The sequence below is a fragment of the Scardinius erythrophthalmus genome (genome assembly GCF_964197995.2).
Source record: "Scardinius erythrophthalmus genome assembly, chromosome: 16".
NCBI classification, from domain to species: domain Eukaryota; kingdom Metazoa; phylum Chordata; class Actinopteri; order Cypriniformes; family Leuciscidae; genus Scardinius; species Scardinius erythrophthalmus.
Window position 1 is genome coordinate 5,066,957 of NC_138236.1, and position 11,665 is coordinate 5,078,621.

Below are 11,665 nucleotides of genomic sequence, written 5' to 3' on the forward strand. Positions count from 1 at the left end.
GTTAATGTGCACATTAGATACAGTGTATACATTGCATTGAATGGGAATATTAATTTATGGCCATTTTATATTGCTTAAAGTAAAATGGTGTATCGCTTCATTCCGTTATATCTTTCATAACATAGTTAAGAATCATCTTTAAACAAATTTGAGTTAAAATAAATCCTGAAACCCCCAAATTTATTGGTGATTGAAAAAAAAAATCCCATTGTTTTTGCCTATACATATAATTTCATGTCATTTTATTTTTTAAACAGCTGAGTCCTGGTGTCCACTACAGATGACATAGCATAACATATGAATAAAATATAATTTTTCAAAAATGTAAATTTTTTTATTTTGATTTTTTTTTCTTTAACCTTTTTCTTATGTTCTAAACAATGTGATGACATTAAGAAAAGAAAAAAATGTAAAAAAAAATAAATAAATCTGGGTCTCAGGAGGATATAGATATAATTATCATAAACATAGAGACACCAAACAAACCCAAATTTAAGCCATTATGAAAACAAAAACAAAAAAACAAACATGGTGTTTTTATAGTAGAACTTTAACCATGTTTTTCGGCAGGTTGATTTTTATTACTATGGTTTTGCTACAAATAGCATGGTTAAAAAAACTGTAGTTGCAACAACAGTAGCCTACATTTGGTTACTGTGGGTTTACTACAAATACCATAGGTTAATGTGCTATTGTTGCTTGAGTAAAACTATGATTATTCTCACTTAATGCAGGAACCAATTACTCATTAGAATTAGAAATTGAAGCATTGGTGTATTGATTCAGTCCTAGCCAGAATCTAAGCACTGAATGTTCGCAACAAAATAAAATGTATGAGGAGGAAGCGTTAAGAGAGGAAATGGGTTAAAATGTGAGAGTGAGTCACTGCTGAGCAAATGGTGAACATAACAATAACATAATGGAGAACCTTGCGTAATAATACAAATAAAAATGCTAAGAATAACACAATTAGTTTTTGATGAATATGACATCATTCCTGCATAGTAAAATAAAAAAATGAAAGCAATTTTAACTGTAAAAGACTGTAAAAATGCGCAAGTAAAAACTTGTTAATTGGTTAACAGTAAATTTCTGTACAACATTGTTGAAGAAAAACTGTAATAGCCTAACATTTCATGTAATTTTACAGTAAAATGCTGTTAAATGTACTATTTAAAAAAAAAAAAAAAAAAAATGAACAGTAAAAAAAACTTTCACTGACATTCCCAGAATTCCCTGTGTGGCACTTTACATGATGTTATATATATATGTGACCCTGGACCACAAAACCAGTCACAAAATGAAATACATTGAAAATTATACATTTAAAAATTTGGTCGGGCTGAAGTCATCCCTCCGGATCTTCTGCATCCACACAGCGTCAACGGGGAATGCATGAAAGCTGACTTCTTTGTAACGTGAGTTCTTTGTAAACGGTACATAACGGCACACAACAATTAAGTGCTGAGGATGTAACCCTCTGAAAGGCAAGTCGCCTCTCTTGGATCCTAAAAACACTCATTGTGAAAAATTCTCTTTCTAGTAATGGAACTCGGTCGCTGTTGTCTCTCCCGCTCTCGCTGGAAGTTTTCTCCGGAAGTACTGGCCCACACACTCAACGTCAACGGTCGCCATTTTGTGCACAGATCGAATACATTATATGGGTCAAAATTATCGATTTTTCTTTTATACCAAAAATCATTAGAATATTAAGTAAAGATCATGTTCCATGAAGATATTTTGTAAATTTCCTACCGTAAATATATAACATTTTTATTTTTGTGAGTGAATGCAGCACAATCGCGAACATAAATGGACCATTTTAAAGGTGATTTTCTCAATGTTTTCGATTTTTTTGCACCCTCAGATTCCAGATATTCAAATAGTTGTATATTGGCCGAATATTGTCCTATCCTAACAAACCTTACATCAATGGAAAGCTTGTTTATTCAGCTTTCAAATTATGTATACATATTAATTAAAAAAAAAATACCATTAAGACTGGTTTTATGGTCCAGGTTCACATATATATTTTATATAAGGCCTACACGTTGTTCTGTAAATATGTTAAAATTTTTACTGTATTTTTACTGAATTATTAATTATATAGCAAGATCTGATAACAACCTTGTGTACCTTGAATGGAATAAGTGTAGTCAAGATGTTGGAGCAAAAACGTCATGGAACAGAAGGTCAGCATTGCGAAATATGCCAGACCTCCAGTTTTGACTTCCCTTTAAAACAGAAAAAGACCAAAAAATCCCCAGCAGGCAGAGCATCTGTCCACTGGTGTAGTGTCGTCCCTCCGGCTGGCGTGCGCTCATGGCTCTGGACGCAGCGATTGGGCTCTTTACTGTGATGACAGGTAAGTGTGATTTTAGTAAATCTGCCCTGATCTGTATCTGTCAAAATCAAATCAAAATCCGATTATGTTGCAAAGATCATTTTCTCTGAACATCGTCTCAATTCTAATCATGCATTTCATTCTTACATGCTCTTTCCACACATCATTAAATAAACTTGAACACATAATTAATACAGTATGTTAATATTCACTAAATGCATGTGACCGCACTGCGAATGCAGACTCAGACACTGCATAACTTCCCTTTTCTATATTCGACTGTGTTGTGAAATGCTCTTGTCACAATGCAAGACACAATTTAGACACGTGAAGACAAAGAGCATAAAAGCAGTGTGTTTAATATTCTCATTAGGACGATCACTCTGACAGAAGTCATTTATTATAATTCAGTTTCAATGAGCAACTTTTGGCAATGAGATGTGAAATATTATTAGTCTTCATTTGCATCAATCATCTCTGAATTGGTTTAACAGAATAAACACTTTGCAATAAGGTAAAATTAATGCATCAGCAATTCACGTTACAGTGTTTAGGCTATTAATAAATGTTAACATTAGTTAATAAAAAATACTATTGTTCATCGTTCATGTTAAGATCCATAAAATAATTATAATAACTGATACAACTTTGACACTTTATGATAAGGATCCATTAACATTAGTTAACTAACATGAACTGACAATGAAAAATACTTCTAAAGCATCTATTAATCTTAGTTAATGTTAATTTAAACAATTACTATTACATGATTAATATTACTCATAGTCATATATTAGTGAATGCGTTAAATAACGTTTACTAATGGGACCTTATTGTAAAGTTTTGGTTTTAATCAGTAAATGTTGAAATGAAAAGTTAACATTTTAGTTTAGGGTCCAGTTCTCACTAAATGCTTATGGGCATGCATATAACTAGGATATTGGCTGTTTATTATTACTTATAAAGCACATATTAATGCCTAATTTCTGCATGACCATATTCTACATCCGTAATCCTACCCAAAACCTAAACTTAACAACTACCTTACTAAATATTAATAAGCAGTAATAGGAGTTTATTGAGGCAAAGGTTGTCGTTAATAGTTAATTGTGAGAACTGGACCCTAATCTAAAGTGTGACCATTAAAATGAACTAAGATAAATAAATGCTGCAGAAGTATCCTTTTTGTTAGTTTCATGTTAACTGATGAATACTAATGTTAACAAATGGAAGCTTGTTGTAAAGTGTTACTGAATTATTTTACAGAAAAAAAAATATAGCTATATATAATTTTTTTTTTTTTTTAATGGTTCTGTAAATCGTTTCTTCTTTGTTTCAGCATGCCTGTGGAGGGCGACACCTGCTGTCTCCCTCTCTGCCCCGGGGCGAGTGTTTGTCCTGGAGGGATCGTGTCTCGTGCTCCCCTGCTCCTTCAGCCCGGTTCCCAATGCAACGCGGATGGAGGTTCGGCTCACGAGAACCCCGACTTCCTACTTGATGAAACTGAGACCGACGGTCTTCAGCACTCACCGCGGGGATGCGATTCATCCAGACTTCAGAGAGCGCACGTCGCTCGCGGGGAACCTCAGCTCCGGGGACTGCTCCATCAACATCCACAGAATCAGGAAGGAAGACCAGAACACATATGAACTGCAGATGAGGGAGCTGGGTCAAAGGTCATGGGCTGTGGCCACCAAAATCAACGTCAGCGTCTCTGGTATGCTAAAGTTGTACTGACCTGATGCAAATACAACAAAAACCGTTAAAAAAAAGGTTTATAAATGTTGTTTTAGAAATTATAAATGTTAACTGAAATCAAATAAAAAATTACAAAACCTACAGCAAATAACAATTTATTTCGGTATGTTGCTAGGCAATATTTGTACATTTTCGTTTAGTTTCAGTTGAAGTATTTAAGTAGCCTAACTAAAACTGAAATAAAAATATAGGCTAGACATCACAAAAAAAACACAACAAATTACTTAAATTCAAAATATTATTAAACACTATATAGATAGCCTATATTTTAAAAATAATAATAAAAGTGACAAACAAACAACAAAATTTCTACAACTTTAACTAAAATGAAAACAAAAAATATTTGAATAAGAATGTAAATCAGAAAAAATCTCATAAGAATGTAAATGTGTACCTTTAAATGCAATGTAAGTCGCTTTGGATAAAAGCGTCTGCCAAATGCATAAAAATATTAATAAAAACTTTCAATAAAAATGACAAAAAACACAAAAAGTCCAAAACTAACTTAAAAAATTTATATGAAAACAGAAAACAAAAAATGAAACAAATTTATAGATATATTTTTTTTTAATGACAAAAACACACAACAAAAAAATTTACTTTATCAAACATTAAAATTAAAATGGAAATTATAAGAATAAAAATTAATTCAAAGTAACAATAACACTAAATAGTCATTAAAAAAACATGACAATGGAAAACATAAAAATAAAACAATTAATTAAACTAATTCAAAATATAAATAAACTATAAAAGTATATTAAAGGTGCAGTAAGCGATTTTTGAGAAATGCTGCCGAAAGTGAATCGGAACCAGCACCAAAACACGAAACACACTTGTAGCCAATCAGCAGTAAGGGGCGTGTCCACTCATGAGGGGGAGGTGCTGTGCTACACATCGTTTTGGGGCGGAGCTATCAAGATAGGGGTGTGATCCTTTTGGGTAGGGGCGTATTTTCAAATATCAACAGCGTTTCTCAGAAATCGCTTACGGCACCTTTAGGGTGTACTCACACTAGGCACGGTTGCCATTAACCGGGCCCGAGTACGATTGTCCCCCCTCCCCACTCCCCCTCTGGCCTGCACTCACATAGGGTTTCAGCATTCGTGCCGGAGCACGCTTACGTCATTATAGTGCAACGGTTTCGGGATAAACAGGAAGGGCGGCGCTCTCACTGAACACAATGGAGTCTATCGCTCTGTTTACTTTGTGGATAATTTTGAGTCGTTTGGTCCACAGCCCTCTCACAGCCTGTTGTTAAACAGATCTATCGCCTTTGTGGCTCGAAAATTTTCACGTAATCGTGCTGCTCGTATGAGGAGGTTTGCAAGGTACCAGCTGAAGTGCAGCAAGGACTTTGCAGCTTTGATTACGGACTACAGTTCCCGACGTCACGCGTCCTGTTCCGTGCTCCAGCACGGTTAGCGCTCACACTGCATGCGAACCGCGCCCGAGTCCAACTGAACCGTGCTCTGGCCCACCTCTTCCAAGCGGGCCAGGGCCGGCTAATCGAGCCGCGCCCGGGCACGGTTTGGAGCACTCACACTAGTCAAACGAACCGCGCTTTGGTGGTCAAACGCACTCGGGCACGGTTCAAACTGGCTAGTGTGAGTACACCCTTAAAGGGTTAGTTCACCCAAAAATGAAAATTCTGTCAGTAATTACTCACCCTCATGTTGTTCCAACCGCGTAAGACCTTCGTTCATCTTCGGAACACAAATTAAGATATTTTTGATGAAATCTGAGCCATGTCTCACTCCTCCATAGGCTTCTATGTGACCGAAACTTGCTGGCCCAGAAAAGTTATTAAAGAGATCGTTAATATAGTCCAAGTAACTCCAGTGGCTCAATCTTAAGTATATCATGCGACGAGAATACTTTTTGTGCGCAAAAACAAACAAAAATAACGACTTTATTCTACTATTCATTTCCTTCTCTCTGGGCCTCGTAGTGTTTTTGCGCTGCACGTCTGTGTTGCACGTCATCACGCATCACACACATGACCGGCGTCGGACAATAGTGAGCCTACGTGGTGACGTGTAACACAGACGCGCTGCGCAAAAACACTACGAGGCCCAGAGAGAAGGAAATGAATAGTGGAATAAAGACGTTATTTTTGTTTGTTTTTGCGCACAAAAAGTATTCTCGTCGCTTGATATACTTAAGATTGAGCCACTGGAGTCACTTGGACTATATTAACGATCTCTTTAATAACTTTTCTGGGCCAGCAAGTTTCGGTCACATAGAAGCCTATGGAGGAGTGAGACATGGCTCAGATTTTATCAAAAATATCTTAATATGTGTTCCGAAGATGAACGAAGGTCTTACGCGGTTGGAACAACATGAGGGTGAGTAATTACTGACAGAATTTTCATTTTTGGGTGAACTAACCCTTTAATGATACTATAACAACACTGATGTTCATGTGATTTTACATCTAATAACACAGATTATGTGTATGAATCTTGTGTCTCATCATCAGATACCCCAGAGCCGCCTGAGGTCACTGACCCGGGGCCCGTGAAGCAGGGTCAGTGGGTCGTGTTGAACTGTTCAGTGAGGCTCAGCTGCCCGTCCGAACGGCCCCGTCTGCTGTGGAAGTGGGACCGAGGCGATCAGGGCGGGAGCATCGTTCACGGAGACACGGAGCTGCAGTGTGACCCGGGTCACTTACCGGTCATGTGGACCTCACTGTCCTTTACCGCCCCGCAACACACGAACCCCAGAGTGCGATGTGAGGTGGAGTATCTGAAGAACAGGAGATCTTCAGCCAGCCGAGAGGTCCTCGTTCACTGTAAGATGTCAAAGATCCTTATTCACTAATCACAAACAAGTAGAAAAGCCATGGAAATTCAGTGGTTATTTAGAACGTAAATTCAAGCCAATGCTGCATATGAGGTATAACAGGTATAACAACATACAAAGTGCCAAACCTTTTTTACTTCAAGGCCCATCATAATCAAAGACAATATTTGAAGGCCCTCAAAGAGATTTCTGGTAATTCTGTTGTAATTACAAAGCTGCTCATTTTCAAACATTTTTATTTATAAAAGCTAGGGGTGGCAATTAAAATTAGTTGAATTAAATATTTATATAAATATTATAAGTTATATTTATAATAATAATATTTAATTAGAATAATTAAATAAAGTAATTCTTAATCATTAAAAAACTTCCAGAATATTCTACAGAGTTATTACCAACAAATGTACATGATTTTCTAGTGACTTTATTATTATTTCAATCATTTTATTATTTTTTTTAATAGTTATTTATTTGGCTACACATAGCAATTTCTAAGCACTGATAAAATTAACTTGAAAATTATAAAAAATGTATAAAATCATTATAAAAAAGTCTATGACTTAACATTTCTCTAATTTCCATGACTTTTCATGGTCTATAAATCACACTTTTAGAAATTCCCTCATATATCCAGGTTTTGTGGTTCTGAGCTAAAAATTGCAGTTCTAATTAAAATAAGAAATATGATACTGTTAAGTTGAGTCCGAGGATGAAGAAGATTGACAAAGTAATTCAAATATAAACGTCGTTTAACAATCAAGACTCGGGTAATCCAATAGTGGTGAAACACAACAATACCAGACAAAGGGACCTGACAGAGGGAACTGAATGGATGAAATATACAAGATGACAAACTGAATACTAACAGGTGGGATCTAATTAATGAGTAACCAAGGAGACTGATTGGCGGGAACAAAGGAACACAGGAAATGGGTTACAAAAGATGAGCAAATTAAAAGTCCTTGAAAATGAAACTAAGACAGATTTAAATGAAAGTAATTGTGACAGATACCAGCTTACATCTTGATTCTCAGTAGTTTTCACTCATGTCAAAGTTTGTTTTGTTTTATTTTAAATCATCTCGAGGCCCCCTGGTTGAGAACCCCTGATCTAATGCAGTTCTAAATGTTTCTCCTCACAGTTCCTCCCAAAGACGTCTCCATTCAGGTCCTCACGACGTCTGTCCGGGTCGGAGGAAATGCTCTGCTGAGTTGTTCCTGTAAGGCCGACCCGCCGGCGTTTGAATACCAGTGGTCAACCGTTCAGTCGGGAAACACGGTGATCCTCCCTAAACGCACTCACATCGTCCGCATCTACAACGTGACCCGAGACACACGCGCTCAGTGCACCGCTGCCAACAGACTGGGACGGGCGGCGTCTCGCCTCACGGGCCTCAATGTGCAATGTGAGTCAGCGGCCTCCTGCCCCGTGCTTTAATAGTTTACACACTTAAGTAATTCGTACCTGTCATTATTATTTATTTATTTTTTGGTGGTTCAATCCAGCATCTGTGGAATACAAAAGGAAACATTTTTGAAGAATTAAAAAAATAAGAAGAAGAATTTGAAAAAAAAAAATTAAGAATTTGAAAACATTTTGAAGAATTATTATTATTTTTTTTTACAATTTGAAAAAGTTTTGGTTGAAAGCAAAAGTTTTGTGAGTGAACAAAGAGTTTCAAGGGGAAACATTTAAAAAGCATTGAAATGTATTTTTTTCTCCCATCTCATATTTTTCCCATCATCATTTCCTCTTAGATGCTCCGTAGACCAGTGTTATTTTAGTATCGAGAAACTAGTATAGTTTTTATTAATATTTTGAAGGTGTTTTTTATTATTTTAATTTCAATTATATTTAAAGTTTTAGTAAAAAAAATTGTCATTTTATTAGGTTTTTTATTTTTAAATATGTCTATATAGTATTTTTTCAGTTTTAGTTTCATTTTAGTACATGCATTTAAACTAAATTAAAATGAGAAATGTTGGCAACTAGTTGAAATTAAAAAAAGTTTAAGTTTTTAAATTTTATTTTATTCCAGTTAACATTTATTTTATTTCAAAGTTGTTTTTTTGTTATTTTTTGTTAGCTATAATAATAACCCTGCCATAGAAACCTGTAAAACATAATATAAAATGACACTGCATTCTGTCCTTTATAGTGCTGTTTAGTTTGTCTCCTGTTGTACATGTCCACTATTCTCGTCCCTGCAGACGCTCCTGTGATTCTGTCCAACTCGTCCTGTGATTGGGACGGGACGCTGCTGTCCTGCTTCTGTGCCGTGGACTCAAACCCTCGTCCCGCTGTCACCTGGAGCGTGAACGGGACTCACCTGCCGGACGGATATAATGTTTCTTTTTCTTATTTCAACCATATACTGATGGCGACTCTCAGTGGATTCGCAGACGCTCCTCTGCCGGTGGAATGTTACGCAATCAACTCACTGGGAAACGACTCTCACGTACTGTATGAGGCTCATGATGGTACGCTACAGCCGAACAATGACATTTAGAGGATTATAGTTCAGACAGATATGAAGATTCTGTCATTATTTACTCATTGTTTCAAACCCCTATTCTATTATCTTATCTTTGTTTGCAATGATTCTATAACTGATCCATAAATCCTGAAGATTTGCACAGAATGGGAACACTTCCTTTTGCACATTCTGCACACACATCCTTCTGTTTTAAACTATTAAATATAATACTTGGTAATAAAATGATGCTTCTATCTGCCAATAATAGTTTTTATACTATTAAATATGATAATTGATAATATAATGATGCTTCTATCTACCAAATAGTGTAGTAAAAAAAAAGCTCTGATTAACACAAATTTAGTGTTTAAATCCATTCTACAGATTTTTCCAAAAATCAGGACAGGAAATGAAACAAAAAAAAGTGGAAAAGACTAGAAAAGTCATGAAAATATTTGTGGTAATGGTGTAAAACCTGAAGAACATTCAGTAATGGAAACTTCTGGAATTTCATTATTTTACCTATTTATAAATATTTTATTTTATTATATTTTTGATTAAATATTAATTTATATTAGTGCTGTCAAATCGATTCATCGCATCTAACATCAAAGTTTTTGTTAACATATATATATATATACACTATGTGTGTGTGTGCCATACATATGTGTATATGTGTGTGTATATACAGTATATACACACACACACACAGACAAATATATAATATATATAAATATAATATATATACACACATATATGCAAAAAAATTGACAGCACTAATTTATATATAAATATAATTTATAATATTTACATAAATGTTTCAATATTTAATTACTCATTTAAAAAACAAAGTTTGCATATTCATTACATATGCATTATAATGAGGAAGTTGTTTTTCCCACAGGTCATCTGATACGCATTCTAATACCAGCAGCATGTGCTGTGTTTTTCCTTCTGCTGCTGAGTCTTCTGACTCTTTACTGCTGTTGCTGCACAAACAGACAGTAAGATCCTTCTCACTAATGTTTTATCATGTGCTTATTAACAATTCAGTTCCATGTCTGACAAATCTCATCTGACTACATTCAGTGTAATTAACATCTGAGCTCTTTTCTCATTGAAAAGGAGACGTGGCATGGCCTACAGACCTCCTGCAATACATCCGGAGAGTCTCGGCATCTATCAGGAGCGCATGCCGCTCTACATTAACTGCAGTGAGGTCACAAACATCTACACCAACGGCAGTTACCAGCTCATCTATCAGAACTGCACTCCATGTTTTGTACGAAGCAAACAGGTAAAAAGCCACGATGAGCTCATGAAGATTGGTATGTTTTGAGTCGAGACATTCGTTCGGGACAGGGCCTATAAGTGAAGCGACGAAACTGACACTGGTAGATCACATGACAGATGTAGTACATCCAGATTTCATTCATACTACCCATATTCATACTATAGAATGTAATTTCTTAATGGTCGAAGTAAATTTAAATTCAAATGTAGTACCTACTCAGACAGCACGTCGGATGCATTGATAGTCATCTGCTGTATGAATTGATGACATTTTACTTGATCTTTTGAATTTTTTTATTAAGAATGTTGAATTTTTGATGTTTGCATTCTGAATTTTTGAATTATTAGGGTTTTTTATTATTATTATTTGAAAATGTATTCCTACAAGTCCAAAAGCGCATTTATTGAAACTCTAAATTATAAAAAGAATGTTTTTTATTAACATTATAAGTGAAAGGGGTGGGGTGGGGGGGGATGTCAACAATCTGAGAGGTATCACGACAGCAAAATACCATCTGTATTTATAAAAGGCATGTGAAATGGTGATGCATTTGATTTTGAAATGCAGCCGTCTCTGTGTTTGCAGATGCATAAGAGACAAAGACGTGGAGCCAGACGACAGCGAGAGCAGCGAGAGAGGCCGACCGCCGTCACCATAGACTCTGAGACGGCCATTTATGTGGAGGTCATATGATCACAACGTCATCAATGAATCCTCAAATAACAGAAGCAATCTTACCTGTCTGTGTTTATATAACCATACCTCTGCGTTTTCACTGAGAACTGAGCCTGTGCTGGCACTGTTGTTTCTGTATCAACCAGCCTCCAGAAATAAAGAAATAAAAAACAGTGACTTTGGCATCTCAAGCTACAGTTTGAAGAATATGAAGAAATGCATGTGAGTGAATATTGTTTGTTTGGCTGTTTGCAACATCACTGAATAGACAAAAAGTGGCTTTATAACTATGCTGCGTGTTTTAATCGCCATT

The 11,665-nt window shown here is 35.7% G+C and overlaps 1 protein-coding gene across 1 annotated transcript; it reads left to right on the forward strand.

Annotated features, from left to right (window-relative positions):
* The first annotated feature begins 2,243 nt into the window (after positions 1–2,243).
* LOC308704969 (B-cell receptor CD22) lies at positions 2,244–11,562 on the forward strand. Its single transcript, XM_081389710.1, has 8 exons — positions 2,244–2,365; positions 3,684–4,061; positions 6,585–6,896; positions 8,049–8,312; positions 9,118–9,387; positions 10,288–10,387; positions 10,509–10,680; positions 11,263–11,562. Exons 1-8 carry the CDS (start codon positions 2,323–2,325, stop codon positions 11,368–11,370), a joined length of 1,647 nt encoding a protein of 548 aa, XP_081245836.1. The 5' UTR covers positions 2,244–2,322; the 3' UTR covers positions 11,371–11,562.
* The last annotated feature ends 103 nt before the right edge of the window (positions 11,563–11,665 follow it).

What these genes read in the sequence shown, in the direction of transcription:
- LOC308704969 (XM_081389710.1), top strand. Translation starts at nt 2,323, where the DNA reads ATGGCTCTGGACGCAGCGATTGGGCTCTTTACTGTGATGACAG. An exon ending in CACGGGCCTCAATGTGCAAT is followed by an intron (nt 8,313 to 9,117) that starts GTGAGTCAGCGG and finishes TCGTCCCTGCAG; the next exon opens with ACGCTCCTGTGATTCTGTCC. An exon ending in TGTTGCTGCACAAACAGACA is followed by an intron (nt 10,388 to 10,508) that starts GTAAGATCCTTC and finishes CTCATTGAAAAG; the next exon opens with GAGACGTGGCATGGCCTACA.